This window comes from Hylaeus volcanicus, chromosome 5 (genome assembly GCF_026283585.1).
Source record: "Hylaeus volcanicus isolate JK05 chromosome 5, UHH_iyHylVolc1.0_haploid, whole genome shotgun sequence".
Taxonomy (NCBI): Eukaryota; Metazoa; Arthropoda; class Insecta; order Hymenoptera; family Colletidae; genus Hylaeus; species Hylaeus volcanicus.
The window spans coordinates 27289136-27310201 of record NC_071980.1 but is presented as its reverse complement, the minus strand read 5'-3'; the positions used below and the strand labels follow the sequence as shown (position 1 = coordinate 27310201).

Sequence of the window (21066 nt, the reverse complement as noted above, 5' to 3'; positions counted from 1 at the left end):
GAAGGCTCCGCGAACCTTCGCACCTGCCTTTCCACGGCTCGAAAACGTATTCGCGAACGGATCGCTTTTTTCGTTATTACTATTTTTTCTTTTCAGTGTAACGAGCGGCAACCGAAGCAACCGAAAATCGATCGTTGCGTGCTGGGATATTTTCTCGCGTTGCGATCGATGTCGCAAATTCGTCTTTAATTCGAATGCACCTCTCTTCGGAGCGCGTTCCGTAGTCACGAGTGGCCGAGAATAATGATATTATTGCGGAGCCGCTTACGGCTTACAGCAATTAAAACTTTGGTAATTGCTGTGGGGAATTACGTAATTACGTAATTACCACGTCGTGCAGTCGCCAGTGCGCCGTTACAGCGCCGTGTAATATCTCGCTTTTTACTCGACTACGGCTACTACCTCCCGATGCCGTTCCTGATTACCAAGAACGACCAACCATGGCTCTAATTAAGACTGGCCGGACGATTTTATAGTTCTGTCAAAATGAGATTTCACCTTTTTCCGCGGCGTATGGCTTCATTCGATCGATCGTCCAACACCGTAACCGTTCCGGTACTTACTTTCTCGTTAATCCTCTTCTCGCGTCCTTTTTCAAATCTCTTCAAACGATGATCATGCGATTCCTCGCGCTCGAACACGTTGCAAATAAAGAGTCCACGATTAGCATTAAATCGTCGATATTACTCTCTCGTTTGCAAGGTACATAGAAATTTCCAGTTCGCCTCGGATCGCCTCGTTTCCATCCAATTTCCATCTAAATCCAGCGATAAGCGTGTCCACGGTACCAGGATTCCTCGCTCCGACTCTGACGACTCCATGGCCGAGACAACGCTATCATTGTTATCAGGGAACGTAGGATGTGTGCCCTGCGGCCGCTACGTCATGAATGCTCACAGCTTTAAATCGCCCCGCCTCGACGAGCTGTCGAGTCCCTCACGGTTAACCGAAGCTCGCGTTATACAGTCGCCTCTTTGTCGATTACAGCGACAAACTCGCGTTGGGGTCAAGATCAGATTTTTACCCGCTTCGCCGTAGTTCGGATCGACTCTTCGCTCGAATTCACGATCGCGAGATTGCCTCGCGCGAGCCGAGTTTTTCTCTATGGAATTCCTTGAAAAATGTAGCGGATCTCTGTCCGAGGTGTTTCGACATTAATATTTCATATCGCAATTCTCCATCGGTGTGCGCTCGATTGAATTTCATCGACTCGTTGATTCGCTCGTGCTCCATAATTTTCATTTATGATTCGACGCACCTCGAAGAGAGTAATTACCGGGGAGATCGAGCACTCGAAGGCGCAGGGGTTCCGACAAAATATTTCAACTCTTGGAAAAATAGTTTCATAGAGAGCTTCTGCGGTCTGGTTCATCTGCAGAGGCCATATTTCGATAAAGGGATCCTGGTAGTTGGAAACGGCGGCGCTCCGAACAAGCCACTATTTATAAAGAAATACGTGAAACCGTGGAATGAAGGCTCGAAGGAGAGAAAGAGCGAGGAAGATTACTCGGCTCCCAGAATAGATCTCCGCGAACGACTTTCGACCTTCGATTCGCGTACGCGAACTGCCTACCTGGTACCCTGTACCGTAGGTAACAGCCGTACAAAATTGTCAAGAGGCACGCACGTGTGCATGATGCGTGTGCACGACGCGGACCACGCGGAGGTCTGTTTATATCGGCGCCGAGGAACTTCCCGGCCACGGCTTTATCATTATCGGATGTGACTAATGTGGCGTTTAACGCAACCTCGTGTTAGTTATTATTATAGCCCTTGGCAACCGGGCCCAGCCTGGTATCTCCTTCCTTCTCCCTCGTTCCGCGTCCCTTTTTCGTTGCATCGCGCACGGATGAAACGCCCTTTCGACCGAGTCCACATGGCCTCCAGGCCCCGTGCGGGGCTCTCTCGATCCCTGGACACGCTGGTTTATTCATTCAGTGAACCAGGGACCGACCGGTCGCCAGGTTTCGGTTATTGTTTCTCGGGTTCCACGGGGGGAGAGGTGAAAAAAGAGAACGTCCCTGGGCCAGGCATCCACGAACCTTCGCGGGCTCGTGGGGTCCTTGTTGGTTTTCGACGAAATCCTGCGTCCCGACGACCGCGGGCCCCATTGTTTTTTATTGGCCGTGGATCGGTGACTCGGGGGACCGCTGGTCTCGGAGTTCCTCGAATTTTGCGGAAATCGAAGCGATTTTTCGACGATGGGTAACGGTTGGCGACGCGGCTGGGTTAACGAGGGTGTTTCGTTCTCGTTCGATTTCATTCCGAGAATAAGCGATCGCAGAAGAGTTTAACTCTTAAAAAATATTACTGTCTGTTGTATCGTCGTTCCCCTCTGCGTTTAATATTCTAATCGAATAACGAGAGACACCTGATGTTATCGTCCGTTTCGCGTCTCGTGTCCCTGTTTCTTCCGCGGGATGTGCGACGCGCGAAGGCTGCTGTTTATTCGTCGGCGCAGACGTCGGGACGCTACCTCTGCCCCGGTACGTGTTATCGAGCGTTACCGCTACTGTTTACGCATATCTTTCGTGTTATCGTCACTGAAACGAACGTGTGACGCGCGCTTATCTGTCGGAGACGTTCGTCGAAATTATCGTTCTCCCCTCCGTGTCGCTCGAGAGCCATCGTGTTTCTTAGCGGGGCACCCGGTAGATGGGAGGGAACGAGTCGAGGCAGCGTGAAGAATCCTCACGCTACCGTGACTGCTAACACGGGTTAATCTTGCTTAATAACACCCGCAGCGCCGTGTGTGTCTCGCCCTTTGGCATCGTTCATTATCGTTCGCATAATTTTTTACGGTTCTGCACGGAATAAACGATATTAATAATACCGGTAATTAGACCAAGATAATCACCGGGGTGTATTTGTTAATTATCGATTGGCGTCGTACGATAACGGCGCGAAAGAAAGGGAGGGAACGAAAACGTAAGGCGATACGGCAATTTTTTACGGGCCAGTTAAACCCCAAGGTGCCCTCTCATCGTACCAGAGCTATCGGTTTACATTGTCAATGAATATTAATTATGTCCAATTACCGTCCGGGAGGAGCATTATTATCTTTTTCAATTAACCTTCCCGGGGATTTACTATCGTAATTTCGAGCGTGTTTATGCGAGCGCGAATTCTGTTTTGGACACGGAATCCGTATCGGTCGGTTGAACAGGCGTAAAATATGCGTCGATTTATCCGACTCGATCCAAGATTTCCACCGGATCGAGTCGGATCGCTCGGGATTCTTCTAACCGTAATCGAGCGTCGACGAATTCAACGACTTGCACGCGCTTCGTTCGAGCCTCGACGATATCGTGTATCGTCGAGGCCTCCGCAAGCTGTCTTGCTGCTGACACAGATAATCGCACGTTGCACGCGTTAATTCACCGACGTCTGACAAACGAGAAAATCCTCCCGGGAATCGGTCGGACGATAAGTTCGCCGGTGGCGAGCTACGAGCGACGTCTCGATGCCGCGATGCGTTAATTAGTTTTCGTAACCCGTCGTTCCTCGTTGTTCCGTTCATTACGGCTGTTTAACGTGGGAGTGTTCGAGGGCGTGAAGGGAGAAGAATCGTTAGGTGGGAAAGGCGATGGACGAACCTTATTTCTCCAGGCGAAGCATCGTCTTGTTTGCTATTAATCGTTCTGGCAATCGTGAACTGCGTGGTTTGAAACAATTAGGTAACTTGTACGTTTCCGAGTTAGGCGAACGAACCAGAGGTGAGAGAACAGCGTGCATTTAACTCGTTCTTAAATCGTTATCGTGTATTAAATTTGTATAAAATCAGTAGAATTTTCAATTCTTCAGATTTTGCTCCGCTCGGTACCTTCCGCAGAGATTCCGCAGAGTCGAACCGGAAAACAACGTTCGAATATTTTTTAAATGCGCGAGTCCTCCTAATTATTTCGAGTATGTACTCCATTTATCGATGGTAGAAATTAAATTAAGTTTCAAGGGCCGGTAAATGAAATTACCTCCGCATTCTCGTGTTTCGCGTCGCACGCCACCCTTTTTTTTGCGCTAATTTCTCGAACCGAGATAAAATTGTCGAGCCCGCGCTCTCGTAGACTATTCTAATTAAGCGGAGACGCGAAACTTTTCGACGCTCGAAGGGAGATGTCATCGACGATTATCTATTCGATGGAATTCGCAACGAGTCGAAACATGACTTTAATATGCATGCGCGTGGTTGGTGCACAGCGAATGTAATTGGGCTCGAAGTGAGCCGCAACGATAATTATGGGAACGGTCTGGTCACCTGAAAGCATTAATTTCCATCGTTTATGCGCACGTGTCCCTGGCAATTTTAAGGAAACCGGGCAACCGCGTTGCTCCGAAATAATGTCTTGTTCGCAGCTTTCGCTTGCACGCGATGTTTACGCATCTCGAAGACTGGGATAATTTGCATTTAGTTACAATGTATGTATCTATGCGCGAGAGATTATCGCGTCTCTTGAACGCGAACGTCGCAACAGCCGCGAAGAAAATAAATTGATCGGTCGACGCGTTGCCAGCAGGAAGTCGAAACGAACGGACTAGGGAGCAGGGAAGAAAAAGGTCGCGCGAAGGGTCCACCGCATAAATCCTTGAAGCTTATTACTTGGAACGTAACGCGGCTTACGCGGTTTATCGATATTGATTTATTCATAACCGAAGCTCTCCTCGTTTCAGCGTCTCGTTAATCTTCGGCGCCGTTGATTACCGATCGCTTCTCGGCTGGTGTACGCGTTCGGTCTGCGAAAAGCTTGCCCTCCTACACGAGGTTCGTCTTAAATCACCACCGTCCGATAATTGAGGGGGTCCTTGCTCCGCAACGGCACCTCGTTTCGGGCGCACCCCGCGAAATTGGGAGAACGAGCGGTGGCCGCGCCCTTGTCCCGCCCTTCGTGCGTCGGCGCCAAGCTTCCGTGATGCAGAACCTATGACCAAATCGTTCCTCTCCGATATCTCGACGTACCGACTTCTCGGGAAGCAGAAACTTCGATCTGCAACAACCCCAGTCGATCGATCCCGTTTCGATCGGCAAAAGGACCAGATCTCGATCGACGAATTTCTTGTATTTAGGCGGTTCTACGTTAAACTTTCTCCGGATCTCTCGGGATTGAATTTCAAACAACAGAGGAGAGCCACTCCTTGGGTGTCTAGCGTATTATGCAGCTGCAATTATAATCGCGTAATGCGCGACATCCGTAGGGAATGAAGTTCTCGTTCGCTGCTGTGGAAATTACTGAAATTACGGGCGTCTCTTCTCGCATGCTGCCAAATGCCGTGGAATTGGATATCGTTGGGATAACGATCGCCACCGTTTCTTTTCCTTTTTCTCGTTTCCCTCGTTCCTCGACGCGATACCGCGTATACCGGAAAATTTCACGTGTCGTTACCTGGCGAAGCGTTTCTTCGGCGCGTTGTCGCAGCCGGCACTGCTCGGCAAGACGAGGCGGAAACAAATTGCGAAACACGAGGAGGGTTCGGCCGAGAGGGAACCGTACCCGGTGAGGCGGAGAGGCGGCGCACACATTTTTGCCGCTTTCGCTCCTTTAATGGCATCGGTGTGTGCCCCTCGCAATTTGTTCGTATCGCTGGTCCCTCGGTATTCCCGGTGCTCCCTTGCGCGTTTCCTTCGTTGCTTTTTGCCGATTCCGCCGGCACGTGGTTACACGCGGTCGAAACCCGGCCCCACAGTCACCCGGATCACTCCGACTCGCAGAAAAAAGCTTCGTTTTACAGTAGACCTGCATTAAATGCTAATGCTCCACCGACGATGCACACCGGAACCCGCGCTCCTTCCTCCGCGCGATCGCGATTGTCCTTCGACCCTCTCTCGACGAAATCGTGCGAATGCCCCAGAAAACCTACATCGATGGATGTCTTGGCAGACCTTGTGTCGCAAAAAATTGCATTCGATTTCATAGATTTCAGCGCTCGCGTCTAACTCGTTCTCGCAGCATTTGTATGCGTTACGTTTCGCAAATAAAAGTTTTGCTGGAAGTCTCGAGTTCCTTTGTAACCGGTGGACTCTTTAGGATTCCTGCCCCTCCTTAGACAATTTGCCGGTCGCCTCCATAAACGGACGCCGGAGTCCGCTCGCATAGTCAACTCGTTTCCTGTCATTAACGCATTAAAGGTTCATCGCCGTGGCGAGTACCTATCGCGCTGCTATCGAGATCGCTGGATCGAGGTCTAAAATCAGCGTTACTCATCTTCAACGTTGATTGCGGATGCTCATCGAGGGAGACTAATTTGCGATGAAATATTGTTTCGCGATTCCGGAGTGAGGTGCGTTCAGAAATCGTTCTCACGTATAGTGCTTTCGTCAGGAGTTGGCGAGGTAGCTCGATTGGCTGCTCGAAAGAAAGGGGGACTCTGGGGGGACGAAGACGGACCGAACGGTGCAATTCCCTTGCCTCTGTCCCCTTGGATTTGTAGGTATCTCTTCAACTCCTGAGGTTAAGACTGTAACAGGCCCGTGCAATGATGGGCCAGATGTGGGCCGCGGTTTGGTGGCGCCTGTTGCGAGGCATCGATCGCAAGAGAGGGAAAGCGTTGAGAGGGAGCGGGCACCACGGGAAAAGTTGTTGGAGGGAACGCGAGGAGGAGGTCCGAGTCGCGGTGGCGCTCTCCCGACAGCGGTTAGCCTCGGCGTTAGAAAAGCAACTAATTAATTAGTTTGCGCGGCGTGACGCTATCGCGTCCAGCGTGTATCGCGGCGGCGGTGGCGTCGGAGGTGGCGGCAGAACGACGCTGGAACGCCGCCGGAGGAGAAGCTAGCGGTGGAATAGGAGGAGGAGATTGGTGGCCGTCGGAGTGCGCAGCGTTGCCATACCTCGTGCACGCACCAAATATTTGACGCTAACCATCGGTGAAACACGCTCTCTGGTCCCCCAACCAGACATACTAGCCGACTCGAAAACATCGCCGCCTCCTGTTATTTGCATTCCCCTAGCCGGCCGGCCGCGCGGTATGCGTGTCATTGTCTCTCGGTCCCTGCGTCTTGGCCTCTCCTCGATGCACGGTGCATGGTGCATGGTGCATGGTGCATGGTGCATCTTCCTCTCTCCGTCCTTAACTGGCCTCCTCCGTTCTCGAGCGTCGTCGAGTCCCCTCTCGGTCTTTCGAGCACACACCGAGATCGCACCGCGCCGCGTCTCGACGAGTTTCACCCGTGAATCGAGTGCTCCTTGGATGGAACAGTCAACGTTGTCGCACGGGGAGGAAGTTCCTGCGAAATGCGCTTCAACCGTGTCCGTAGATCTCCCGTACCGTACCTCGGTAGCGAAACAAAATTGTGTCACAAGAATGTGTGCGATGGCTAACAGCCTCAGTATGTCGATCGATCTCTTTCATGGCTCACCTTTAGTTTTTAAAAGATCAGTAGTCGCAATTTTACAGATGCGAAATCAAGGTTGAACACTTTTACATCATAGTGACACCGTATTCGTCTTCATTTTTTGTTTTTGTATTTCTTGCGGTCATGTTATCACATTGTACTGGATATCAAGGGCGTGTAGCCCGTAAATAAAGTATTATTATTATTATTATTATTATTATTATTATTTCCATGGAAGCCTGTTTAAATTAAATCGCTGCCGATCTCGATTCGCGATCGTCGTGGCTGGCGGAATGCACAGCATCGTTCCAACGGATCCAAGTATCCGGCTGTAGAATATTTTTGCCGATCTTTCAGGACCCAATCACCTGCGCGAATATAAAGAACGCCCACTCCGGCAGAGGAGGTGGGAGAGATCAATAATCGTCGCGCGCGTTCTCGCTGTCGTTCGTAAAGAGCAGGCTCGATACAGGTTTTTGATTTCCGTGCGATCGCACCCGGCCGTTTGATTCGGCGCGCGTCGTTGGCGCGTTCTTGAATCGAGTGCTGGCTCAATTAAGTATATTCGCGTGGATATTGGCGGGCAGATAAGGGAATCGATCGCTGTCACTCGTGCCGGCGGTGTCGTTTCGCGTCAATTGTGCCTCCCGTGTTCGTCGAGCGCCGAAACAGGCCAATTAGTCGTCGAACGAAGTTGTTACGTCATTATCGCGAAAACGTCGAGTAGTCGTTTACGACTGTTCGACCGATATTTCGTCGCCGTGGGCTGTCGCGGGGCCTCTTCGAGAATCACCTTCCCCTCCTCCCTGGTTCGACGAGTTCGCTGCGCTCGAAGGAGATGGTATACGCGATGTCGATGCACCAGGAGAATTCGTAGGCTGCGTGTTTCGGTACCGGGGGAACCGCGCGTATATGCTCGTGCGAGCGCGCACGGTCGAGGCCGGCTATAGTAATTTACGAGCGATCGTTCGTCGAATTCCCCCGATGATATTTTGCCTCGCGGGGCAAGGTCTCTCGGCCCACTCGGTGCAGCTGCAGCGTCGCGTATCGCGCCTTCGCCGATTTCGACGCCTTTCGGCGATCTCGTCGACGGGCAGTGCTTCCGAGCTCGCCTATCATTTAGTCCTGCCTCTAACACGTTCTATGGAAACTATGCACCCAGTCGTTGACTTGGTTTTGGAGCCTAGGTTATTTTTGACTCCAGTTTCGGAGCATATCGCATTTAAAACTCGATCCAAAATCCCTATCCTCACGAAACTGTCGAAGACTGACACTAATTCTAAACAAGACCCAGCTCGATTATCGTCACATCTATACATTCCTTCGACCAGAGATCCTGAACGATAGGAGCCAGGATTCCCTAGCCAAGACATCCGGCCAGCCTCTGGCAAAGATCTCGCGTGTGCATCGTGTTTGGCAGCTGACAGCTCTCTAATTTGTCCGATCATCGGCGTGCCTAATTACGACGGCTTTTTCTTCCCTTGCCCCCAGGGCGTGCAGATTCGAATCGGGTCGATTTTGATTTCAGCGCCGGTCGAAACGCACGGGGACAACAGGTGCGCGACGCGACAGCTGGACGATCTTTTGATTCGAGGGCGGATTTCGACGCTCGATCGGACGATACTGTCGCTACATTATGCCGCGGTGTATCATTTCGGTGGCGAGAGGTTAATTAACTGCGGAATTAGTCGAACCCGACACTCCTCCTGTTCGGTGAAAACGCGACCGACGCTGCTGGTTAAATCCAGACATAGACGGATGTCGAACGATTCGTGACAAAACGATACGTTAAAATAGAATTAGTGCCAGAGGAGAAGTTTAGATTCGTTGATTTATTTATTATAACGTATAGAAAATTTTCGAATATAGCGAAAAAAGTCTTCTCGAAAACCTTGTCGTTAAAGCTGACGATAATCGGCGCGTTTCGCTACTCAGCCCCAGCTGAGATCGATTCCTTCGAATGCTAATCCGTGCTTGACGAACGTCGATTCTCTCGTTGCGCGACGCGTATCGCGGCTGTTTACACCTCGGCCGTCCGAGAGTTTGATGATCCATAAACAGCGGGATCGCGATATTCCAGCACGCGAATTTCCCGGCGCGCGAGGGAAGGAAAACGGTGACGCGTTTACGGTCGAGCCGCGGGACGACGCCGAAGATCGTCCACTCGACGGTCGTTGGACAGCACTCGGAACACGCGGCACTTAGGCGGAGGAGTAAGAGGGACGAGTGCAGAGGGGGCCGGATAAAAAAGAAGAAAATCTGGTAGCTTCTGCCAACGAGGGAGAGGAGGGGGTGGCTCCGCGAACGTGTACCAGCCAGAGTGTCGCGCATTTAGATAATGCGCGCGTCCCCTCTCTGTCGCGCGTCAGTCTCCGCCGATGTACCTTTCTCCGTCGTTTCGTCTCTGTTCACACTTCACCGACGGTCGTCCATAAAAGCTCGAGGCATGCATCCTTTTATCCTCTTGTAACCATTGGTGCCTTCGCACTTTTCGTTATGCAGCCTCCTCTAGCGGGGAGCCGTGTGACGCCATAACGCCGCGCCATTAACAGGCGTAATTGCGCCGAAACACCGGAGCGAAATGCAGCTGTGCACACGCACGCTCGTCGTACGTGTCAAGATGTCGCCGCGATACGAGCTCCTCGGCGAAAATAACCCGCTCGCCGTCGATGCCTCGTCGATAGCCGCGAAGACGGAACCCGGCGTCGATTTCTCTCGTGTATCGAGAGTTTCGATCTTTTTAATATACTCGACGTTTAGTTCGACCGGGTCTGATAAGAGCAAACGCAAACAGTACCTCGAGTTTTCGGTGGCGAGACTTCGTAGAGACAAAGATCGTCGTCGAAGTAACGTAATCCGTCTGAAAGAATTTTTCAAGTTCATCTCTAACATATTCGTATCGAAGGCCGGAATTTCTACTCTCTGATAAATAGTTACGTCTGGTCAGAGTTACTGACATCTTTACTAAGTTACGGTTCGCGTACTTTCCCCGCGAGAACAGATGCAACTACTCGCGATGACTCGCCTTAAACTAATTGCACCGAATAGTTTTGTAAAACTCGAATGTTTATTTGAACAATTTCACGAAAACGCGACCGCTGTCTGTCGCGGTTCTTATTTCACGCGTCCTCTGGTTCGGAGCACGATGCTCGCCGCAGAGCAGCCAGAGTTCAGCTCCTCCGGCGTTGTCTTCAAAGTTGCCCGCCTTGTTACTCGAGGGAGCGACCTCGGTGAACGGCAGGATTTACGATGGGTAATTACCAACGGCAGTAGTCCTTATACTAGAGACCCTACGTTGTATATCAGTAGTGGAAGGCGCGGAGCGCGCTTCGAAACGCCTCGATAGGTCGCGCAGCCATTGTTCCTGTTTGCTGCTCGTTTGGATGGCTCCTCTGTTGGTTAACCTTGAGCAGTCATTGTAAGGTAGGGGGTCCGCGCTTCGTCTTCGCGTCTAATTCAGTCCTCTCATCTCTAGTCGCTAATACGAGTTGCAGCCTCGCAGCGATACATGAGCATTGACCACAACAGTTGCCGGAGCACAGTGTTGGTAGACCGTGATAGTTTATTGAAAAGCTACCTTTTGGAAATTCACTGTGGCGTCTCTTAAGTGCACGGTATAAATTTTATCCAAATGATTTACTACTTCGTGTTTTAAACCGCGACGCGAAAGACGCTGAAGCTTCCAGTTCTATTCGAGCACGCGGAGGCCATTTGCGAGTAGTCTAGCGCGCTTTGGAGTGGCTCCTGGTTCGGTCGATTAACATGCATCGAGAGGCTTGTTGTATACTCTTTCAGTTTCGTTAAATCGCCGGATAAAGAAAGTACGCGATTCCGCGGTTCTTTTCCCACAGCGATAAATCCCATTTTAACGAAGCAGCCTCAGTTTCCTCATTATCTTTGATCGAATGCAGCCTTTCGATGCAGATCGCGCCGGATGAAAAGCCGCGGGTATCTCTAAACATGGAATAAAAACAAGCTACCGGTGAATACGTATCCATAATAGAGCCAAGGAAAAGTGGATCTTTCGGTGCAACAACGACCACTTTGCCAGCTTCAATTATATCGCAACTACTCGTAGCTCGAGCGCAATCGCGAGTTACGTCTCGAGTCCAGAATCGACGGATTGTTAAATTTCAAGATGTCCGCTACGAATCGAAGCGGATTCTTAGCGAACGAGTCCTCGTCTCGGTTCAAAGACCACAGGCAGGACAGACGTAACGCGGCACTCGAAGATATTAGCCTCGCGATCCAAAGTTCCATTCGGGACGCCACGAAGACTAACGAAGTAGTTTGCCATCGACGATCTCTGAGAATTTCAAGTTTTGATCGTTGTAACTAATAGCATAAAATGTTCCCTAATTCCACCGAACGATTTCGATCTTGTATTCCATCGATGAGCCAATTGTTACGGACATCGATCACTGCCAACGCGTACGTGTCGCTCCAAAACAGCGATCGTTAATCGCGAGGGGCATTGTTATTCGAGCATCGTTGACGGCCGTCGCCGAGTGGAAAGGAGTTCGCGTTTCGGGTCCGGGTCGCGGGAGAGACCGCTGTCGTCGTTGCCGGGTACACTTTCGCGTAATTGCATTTCGCCTGCCACACCCCGCTTCTCTCATTCCCTCTAGATCTCGACCTCGACTCGCCTAATGGTAATGTGCGGGGCTCGGTTCGCGAGCAACCTCAGCGTCGATCGGCGTGCTTCTAGCGGTGGCAGTCGACTCGTTCGCCGCTATTGCGATATTGCGAAATGGGTTCGCGAGGTCCGAGACCAAGGTTGCGCGATCGAGAGTCAAGGAACGAGATCTCGGCGCATCCTCTACGCTGGAGAACGCTGAATCTATTTTGCCGAGGTTCGGGTACCATTTGGTCGAGGCATGTAACGGTACGTCGAATGATGAATTGCCCAACTCTTTGCCAGAGTATGGGAATACTACTCGAGCGTCCTTCGTAAACGGTTATTTCGAAGGCTGTGCACGTGGTACGCTGGTCGGTACCATTTCGAAAGGTACAGGCAACCATTTTGTGGACGAAAAGAATATCCGATCTTCTCGAATCGTTCTGCATCCTCGAGTCTCGCACGCCTGATGTAACCCACGACCGACGAGGGGAAGGTTCTTTCGTCCTACCTGTGAATACTTCCGTGGACGCTTCTCCCAGCTTCTGCCACCTGTGCCGCGGTCCCCCCTTGGTGAAACTGTGTCGTCTTGATTTTTGAGTAGCTTCTCCCCTTGTTCCGCGACGTCGACCTCGCCTAGCAGTGCCACCTGCCCTGCGATTTCGTATTGCGTAACACAGAAACTAGAGTAGCCGGAGTGGACACCGCGGTGGAGGGGTTGCAAAGGGAAGAACGGTGCCGAGAGTCGAAGATGAGAGCGTAGGTGTCTCGTTTCCATGTGGGACCCACCGGTCGAACACTATTATTTGGGCCGAGGGTCGAGGGATTCGCGTTATAAGCGAGAAAGAAGCGAAGAAGGGTCCCGTTAGCGAAGGGTCAAAACTCCTCCGCCCTCTTTTTCGAGGATACCTTTCGTGTTCCTCCTACTTCTATCGTTCCTTCTCGTTCCCGTCGACTCCGCGGGAGAGAGCCGATGCTTTCTCATCTCGTTCTCGAAGGCGAAGACTGAAGGCCCCAAGGCAGGTATAATGTAACCTCTCTACCCGTCGTTCCTCCTCTTCTCTCCCGTTTCCATCGCGCTTCTGCCCTTCTTTCTCCGCCTCGGACCCGCGTCTCCTCTTCCTCCGCCAGCATCCTCCCCCCCCTCGGCTAGCCGAGAGGTTATTTATTACAGGTTTGGCGTTTATATTGGATTTACACAACTTAAATACCGAGCCCCACTGGCGCGCGGCATCAACATAAATATTGTATTTCCTTCGTCGTCGACCAGGTCTCGGCCAAACCATCGCCGAAAGATTCCCGTCACGCCTCCTCCACCGAATCCCCTGATCGGATTCGTAACTACTTCCGGTCAAGGATTCCACTAAAACGCCGAACAGAGACAACGGAGATGCTAAATACTCGCAACGAAACGACGAGTCGAAAGGCGTTGGACGATATCTTACCATTAGGATCTTGGTGTACCCTTCACCGATATTTCGGGGTGATCGATGCCGTCGCTGTTTATTCTTAATCGAAGCCTGGTCTCGTTCGACGTTAAATTTGCCACTCGCGAAACGTGACGTCTACGTTCGCCGTGTCCCATTCACGATTTCTCAGGATCGTCGATCCCAAAGCGATCGATCGCGCCCTCCGCGGCCCTCGCTCGATCCCCAGGAAGTCCGCGATCTCCGACAAAGGCGCGATGCGAGAGGACTACTGTCGGAATCCCTTAAACGGTCGCGGTAACGTATTCCACGGGCCAACTCGCGTGGCTCGAACCGCGTCGGATTAGTTTTTGCGATAAGTGGCAACGACGACACCGACTACCACCGCTGGGAGACATCGTTTGCACGAAGTCAGAAGGAAACACACGGCAAGAGCGAGGTCTCGTTGCCGCGGTACATTGGTAAGGCAACTGCAGCTGCAACGGTGCGGATCCGAGCGCACGCCGAGAGAGCAGCAATTCCCTCGGCGCGCGTTTAGAGCAAACCAGCCACGTATAGCAATCATTCGTCTCCTTATCTAGCGACGGCGGCAAACGTGTAGGCATTCATCCATCATCCAGTAGCGTGGAAAGCACTCGTTTAGCTGCTCCGCTTTCAGTGCCCCGCCAAGACTCGAGTCCCGCGAGGGATATACGGCACGAGGCGAGCGCGCGCACTATTCGACGCGTTCTCCAGGATTTGTTTTCCTTTCTATTCCCGAGTCGAACCCATGGGAAGCGGGAAAAGAGTGCCCCTATATGCGCGGCCAGATTTTCGAGATCCTCCGTAACGTGGAATCGACTCCACGCGTAAAAAGAAATCGAAAAGTCCTTTGGTTGCTTTTCACTCCGATGCTTCGTTACTTAGATATAAGCAGGTAAAGTTCGCTGCTTCGTTTGCATCCTAGTCGGCTGATCGCGCCCGCCACCCATGTGCACCCTGACCGGTGCAACACGTGACCATGCGCGAAAACTTGAACTATTCATATCTCCATAACGAAGCCTAGAATTGTAAAATGGAAAAGAACCTATATTTTTGGTAACGTATCGTGCATCTTTCTATAGTGAATTTTTAGGAAAGTATCCGTTCTCAATTTAAGTAAAATTGATCGTAACTCGGCCGACTGCACCCGTATCGTTTACTCAACATTCATCGCGCCGGATTCGCGCGGGCGTGCGCGTCCATTGTTTTCCGAAGCATCGGCAAAGAGACGTCGTAACGATGCAAGGTGCACGTGCGCCGGTTGGACGCGTTTCGTCCGCTTTATCGACGAGCCCAAATAAACCTTGGATTTATTTATCGAGTCGAGTAACGTGGTTTCGTGTTCCGATAAACTGTTACGAAGTGGCGACGCCCACGTAGCCCGAGCCTGCGAGCCAGCCGCTCCGCGTCGGACGGTCCAGAAACATTCGATGTACTCCGGCAACTACCGTTTTCTCTGGTTAATCTTATTCCCTCTATCTCTCTGCCTCTTTCTCCGCGACAGTGTCAAGAGCGAGCACATTGTCGGTGGAAAATGTAAATGAACTTTAACCGTTACTCGTTCGCCCACGAGTCTGGCAATACTTTCTGGCCAGTTCCTTCACGGAAAAGGATCGCTCGCGCTGCACCATTGAAAACGAAACCAACGATAAAAGAGTTCGTTCCAGTCGTCGTGGACAGCCATTTTCGGAGCGAAGCTCTACCGATGACCTGCCCAATTGGAACAATCGTTCGTCCAACGAAAGATTCGTTTTTCCCAGAACGAGGTCCGCTTAGGACCAACGAATGACCGGTCCGATTCGGCGACGTCTGCCCCGAAACGATCGTCTCGCGGTTGCTGGTTCCGCGAAGTCGTGACCCGCTCGAAGGCTCGGAGCACTCTCGGACGCGATCCATCCTCTCTCGGCCGAGCGATTCAATTAGCTGCGCGCGCGAGAGCGCAGGCGTTGCAAATCGCGAAGCACGCGACGAATCCGTGGAGTGGCACTAACGGGCTCCGTACGCCCCTGGATTCGCGGCGGTGCCGCGCGCCAGACGCGGCAACATTGTAAACGAGGAGAGTATCGGCCTCTCTCGCGCGAGAGATAGGAAGACGACGTAGAGCATAGAGAGAGCGCGCGAACGATTGGAGGGCCAGCGAGTAAAACAAAGAGAGAAATTTCGCCAACCGAACAAGCGCCAGAGACGAAACGAGATAAATGGTAACGTACGAAGAAATATGGCTAGACATTTCAAAAGACGCTCGACGGAAGAAAAGGAGCAAGTCGAAGATGGAGAAATATGCCGGAACCATAGACATAAGAATACAGGGGCTAAGCGTAATCCTAGCTTATGGAGGAGAAGAGGAAAGTCTGATCTCAGAGGGATGTCGGCAATTGCACCTAAATTTGATAGGTCTATTCTCGCGCATCCTCCGTACCCCCTACTCGTGAAACTGAAATTGGAGCGCAATGGAAATTAAAAAAAAAAAATAAAAAATACTCTTAGGTCCATGGCCGTAACGAAGACACGATGGCGCGTACGCGTGCACACGTAGTGGGTGTCACCGACGTTGCTGCCGTTTCTCGTTACAGACGCAGTTGCTGGACGCCCTCCGCCAGCCCTCGCGACACGATCTATCAGCCTTTTCTACAACTACTCTCTCCTCTCTCTCTCGACTGCGCTCTCTTTGTCCTCTTTCTTGCGCACTCGTAAGCCGCTCCAGGCGGCGGCAGCAGCAGCGCGCTTCTCGCCATCCTCTTTTCTGCACGCTCTAAACCAGCTACACTCTGCGGCTCTCCTCGACTTGAAAACAGGGAGAGCTTGATAAGCTCCCTCCGCTTCGAGATTTTTTCGGATCTCGGTAACCATGGGGCTCCGGGAAGGTGGTAATTGGACTCGAGGAGTTTCGTGCCGAGAGCCTCCCGTAGGGGAGGATCGGTTTGGTTATGCTTTCCAGATTATGGGATTAGTCTCGACGAGCTTCAGCTCCGTCGCGACACTGGAAGCGTAGCAGTGCTTTTGCACCGGAACTCGAGGGCGAAGTGATCGGTTGGTCGATTTTCACGCGATCGTTTTTCAACTCCCCGTTCGAAGGTCGAAGGTTCCTCGGTACCAGCGAGGAGTACTTGGAGCGCAAAGGGTTAACATAGTTTGAGATTACATTTAAAACACGAGAACTTAATTTTGCCGTAAAGGATCCAAAAGTTGTCCCTCTTTCGATGAAGTCCACCGGGAAGTAAAGTTTGAGACACTCTGATTTACCATTAGGAAGGAGAGGGGCTCGCAAAAATCCTAGCACGGCCCTGCGCTGTTCCTCCCGCGTTGCCCCTTCCCTTTTTCCGTGGTACTTTGCCCTCTCCCTTGACTCCCTTTTATCCGATTCCTCTCTTCGCCTCCGCGGACGTCTCCTTCGCCCCTGCTTCGACCAACCAGCCAGTCCCCACCGGACGTGGTATTCAGGGGTTCTCAGTCGCGGCTCCGCGGTGGATGTCTCGTGCATCCGAGAAGCGAGGAGCGAGGCGAGGAGGAGCGAGGCGAGGTAGCTCGTGTCACGTGCCGGCGAACTCGTTAACTACCCTAACGATCAGGATTCCACGTGGCCGGCGTGGCCTCCTCGACAATTGGCGGCAGGCCGGCAAATTGCTGGTTTTTCGATATATTACACGAGGTGCACTTGGCGACACGCAGATTCGTCGAGGCTGAAGAGAGGAAGGGAGAGCGAGGGGGAGAGAGGAATTTAACTAGAGAACGCAAAATCGTGCTCAGATTTCGATTTTGACAATCTGACACGACTCCCCTTTAATCGTTTAGTAAGAAAAAGAGTGTTAGCCAGTAAAACTAAATTTCAACCCCTTCTGTTGCACCTGTGTCGCTGGAACGAGTCGCCCCCTGTAACAGAAACTAAAGGATACAAACGTGTCTCTTGTCTTTAATAACACGATCGAAAGAAGCGATCGGCGAATGTTTCTCGTCTAGCGAGCGTCAACGATGCCGATAATGCGTCTCCAGGCAACGGCGCGTATCAGGGGGGGGGGAGAACCGCGCGAGGTCGCGAATATTACATACGCGAAACGCATAAATCTTGCAGCGAGGTAATACCGGCGACACGGTATGCTCGCCTAGTCTGAGAGCTCTCGGTGCAGCGCAGCCACCGATGGAGCAAAATCTATGGCGTAGGTCTGTTAATTCTTAATGCTTAATCGGTGCACCTTATCGCGAGCGTGCGCGCGCGGGCGTACACGCGTCTCGCCTCACCCCGCTCCCTCGGTCTATCTTCACGGGCTGGCAAGCCTGGCTTGTAAATAGAGAAAACGCGTTTGCCGCCTATCTGGCATCAAAGGAACCGACACCGCGACGGTTTTATATACTTAATTTATGAACAATATACACCGATGTCGACCTACCTCGATTCTGGCACCTTCTCCGTCTCCCTCGCTCCCTCTCTCGTCAAACATACCAACCGGGAGAAACTCATGGCTGCCGATAAGGAACTACCCTTTATCATTAGCCGTACACCGTACAGCGTTACCGTACGACGCCAGTTATCTCGTTGTCTGCCGCGTTTCTCCGCCCGAGCGTGGCCAATTTGATTGCCATGTCGCGCGCGCTCACACGCTTCTGACGCTCTTTAGTCATTCGCTTTTGCCATGGTTATTGCGTTATTTCCGATTTTGACCCACATATCGGCCGCAAACGAGAAGAGCCGGAACAGGCTGAATCGTCGCGCAGGCGCGCCGGCATCAACCCCTTTGCAGCGATAATGTTGCCTTTGTTTGGGTAGGGGACAACGAAGGAATCATGGTCGTTCGGCACGGATACGTAAAGCTAACCTTAGGAAAGAATCACTAGGATCTGAAAGCAAACACGGTCGGAATGCTCCGAATCGAATTCGTCGTTTCCGTTTTATAACGCAACCGAAACTCCGTTAGCTTCTCGATAGGCGATAATTGGGATTAATTGGAAGGAAAAAAACGTTTTTTTTTTTCCGCTGTGAAAAAGACCTCGGTCGACGCGATTGCCCTTTGCGCGCGGCGCCATTTAAATCTGCATCGTGGATAATTAATTAATCTCGTATCGTCGTTTCCATCGGTGCGCGTAAAGCGCGGCAGTGCATTATTTTAAAATTCTGTTTGCATAATTTTTCAAACGTGAATAAACGAATTCCGCGCTAGACTCGTTCCCCGTAAAAAGCCCGGTCGTCGGTTAGCGCGCGCGCGCGCGCGCATACGGTTACCAGATTCACGTCACGATTCCCTCTACCTACGCCACTGGCTTTTATCGAGGGCCGTCGACTAACTGGCTTTTTGGCGCATTTTATTATATCGTGTAATGAGTCCCTGCGCCTCATCGCGTTATGCCCCGCATCTCAAAGGGCCGTTCGGCTTGAAAAGTAGGGGCACGGGGGGATCGGTAATGACGGCGATAAAACATGATGCGCCTTGCACGGTTTCTCAACCCTAAACTCACCCGACGGTACGGCAACTCCGATCTCCCTGGAGTCGACGTAACCAGGGAGAGGTCCAAGGATACGCGACCGAGTTCCCTTCCAGCGGGACCGGTCGTGTCCGTTTCCATTGTTCGTTCGCATTGTTTCGCTGGAATTTCGACGTTTCTCGCCGTCCTTAACCTTTCGCCTTCTTTTTCTCTGTTTCAGGTAAGTGGTTTGGCAGTCTCGTTCGCCCACCGTGCAACGCGACGAGGGGATCCTTTCGGGTAAGCGCCTCTTTTGCTCTAGACGCTTACGAGCGGAACGCGCTTCTCCGAACGATGCACAATGGTCCAAAATTCATCCGCACTCGGTCGAATTAGAGTTTGGTGTTCTTGTTCAAGAAACTGCTCGGCTCGAATCGATTAAATATCGATTCGCTTGATCGAAAGCAAATGTTGGATTATAAGGGTTTCACGATTCGCTCGTGTTACGCGATCCGTATCACCCGAATTGGAAATATTTGCCTACGCGCATAGCACGCGCAACCGGCTCCCACCACGCCGAATAGAAACGTTTGCCTACGCGCATAGCACGCGCAACCGGCTCCCATCACGCCGAATAGAAACGTTGAAGCCGCGGTGGGTCGTTACGAACCTCTCGGACGACCGCGAGGAGAGGAGATTCGGGTATCCCATGACGAGAGGGTATTAAAACTATAACCGGAGCAGCAGGCTGGCCGGTAATACGGCTGTGGGGGGCTTTGTCCAAGAGTCGATGGACTCTTACTTAGCCTCGATATAGGTTCGTCAGACCGTAATAGAATGAGAGGCCACGAGAGTGTTGGTCGAGCATGGTGGGAAGGGTGCATTAGCCTAATCCCGACGATCCTCGTAGACTGTGAGAAGTATCGTATTCACCCTACCGAATCAATCAGCATCTATCCGTAACGTCTACCTTCGTGGGTGGCCGAGCAGAACGGTAGTTTTCTCCGGTGTGCTCTAACGGCCGTTAAGTGTAACCTACCGCAGCTACGAGTCCGTTCCGTTTCTGCGAGCTCTCCATCGACGATACCAATTTGCATAGACCCAGGGTCCCGTCGCGTTGCTATCTTCTCCAAACACGAGGGACTCTCGATCGCTGAAACTTCCGGGCACGGGCGGTTCGGGTAAATTCTCTCGTCGATTCCTTCGATCGTGTCTCGACGCTGGAGGCTTGAAAAATGTCTGGAAATAAAGAGGAAGATGGAATCGCGGCACTTTCGAATCGTAGTCACGCGACGATTGGAGGATCGAATCTTGGATCGATTCCATCCACCGTTTCCACGAATTGCTTGCTCGCCCTCTTGGTGGGTTTGTACTAATCCGGACAAATCGTTCTTTTTCTCCCCCATGTATCGTTTCTCGTTCGACCGACTGTGAGAAGTATCGTGTTCACCCCAACGGGCGTCAAAACGGCCCACTTTGGCTGGGCTACAATGGGGCCGTATCTACTGGGGGGGGGGGGGGGGGAAGAGGCCACCCCAAGCCCACCAGCAGAAATAATAACTCGTGTAATACTCGCGCCCACGGAACCCCCTTGGCCCGACCGCGTATTAAATAAATATAACACCCGCGTAATACGGCTGTTAGGAAAGGCCGTCAGGCGCGGTCGACCCCGTTTGCACCCCATCAATTGCATGCGGTTGTCTATCATCCCGTCCTTTATGCTCTTACCGCAATATAAACCACTATTCGCACGAGGCGCTCGACGGGGGTGGATCGCCGTTCAGCTCCTGCCGTATCCGTCTCGTTTAACGCCAAAGTAACGTCGAACAAGTGCACGGACTTCTCTTTTAAATCGCGACGATTCACCGTGTCCGAAGTCAGCGGAGATTTGCCTTTTCGCCGACTGTCGCCGCGGGAATCGAAGAAACATAGGGGTTCGCGTGATTAGCGTTCTATCGGCAGGGTCGTTGACATCGCGTCGCTCGCGATGTATGTCACGCGTGATACCGAAGGTCGATACGTGTATAGGTCTTGTTTTACGATTCTCGCGTCAACTTCGTCGAATCCGATCGCTTACGGAATTTTATTCGACCGATTATTTTAACCGTCCTCCCTATCGAAGAAAAAGCAGATCGGTTAGTTTATCCGATTTAAACCAAGCATAAAGATTGGAATCGACGAGTTAACCGATAGCATTAGCCTGCGGTATCGAATCGAAAAGCAACATTCTCGCTCGAACACGGTACAAATATTTACATCGCGATACCCACAGAGAATATTTA

At 51.7% G+C, this 21066-nt stretch overlaps 1 protein-coding gene across 2 annotated transcripts in view; it reads left to right on the top strand.

Annotated features, from left to right (window-relative positions):
- The window catches only part of LOC128876736 (protein pangolin, isoforms A/H/I/S-like), a 99628-nt gene that overhangs the window by 38917 nt on the left and 39645 nt on the right, over window positions 1-21066 (top strand). The window contains exon 4 of one of the 2 annotated variants that reach the window (XM_054123337.1): window positions 19026-20018. The exons of the other annotated variant lie outside the window; for it this stretch is intronic. Coding sequence (XP_053979312.1) covers window positions 19026-19088 — 63 coding nt within the window. The 3' untranslated portion in view covers window positions 19089-20018. Of the gene's footprint in view, window positions 1-19025; window positions 20019-21066 lie in introns of those variants that run through there. 2 annotated transcript variants of the gene reach the window in all.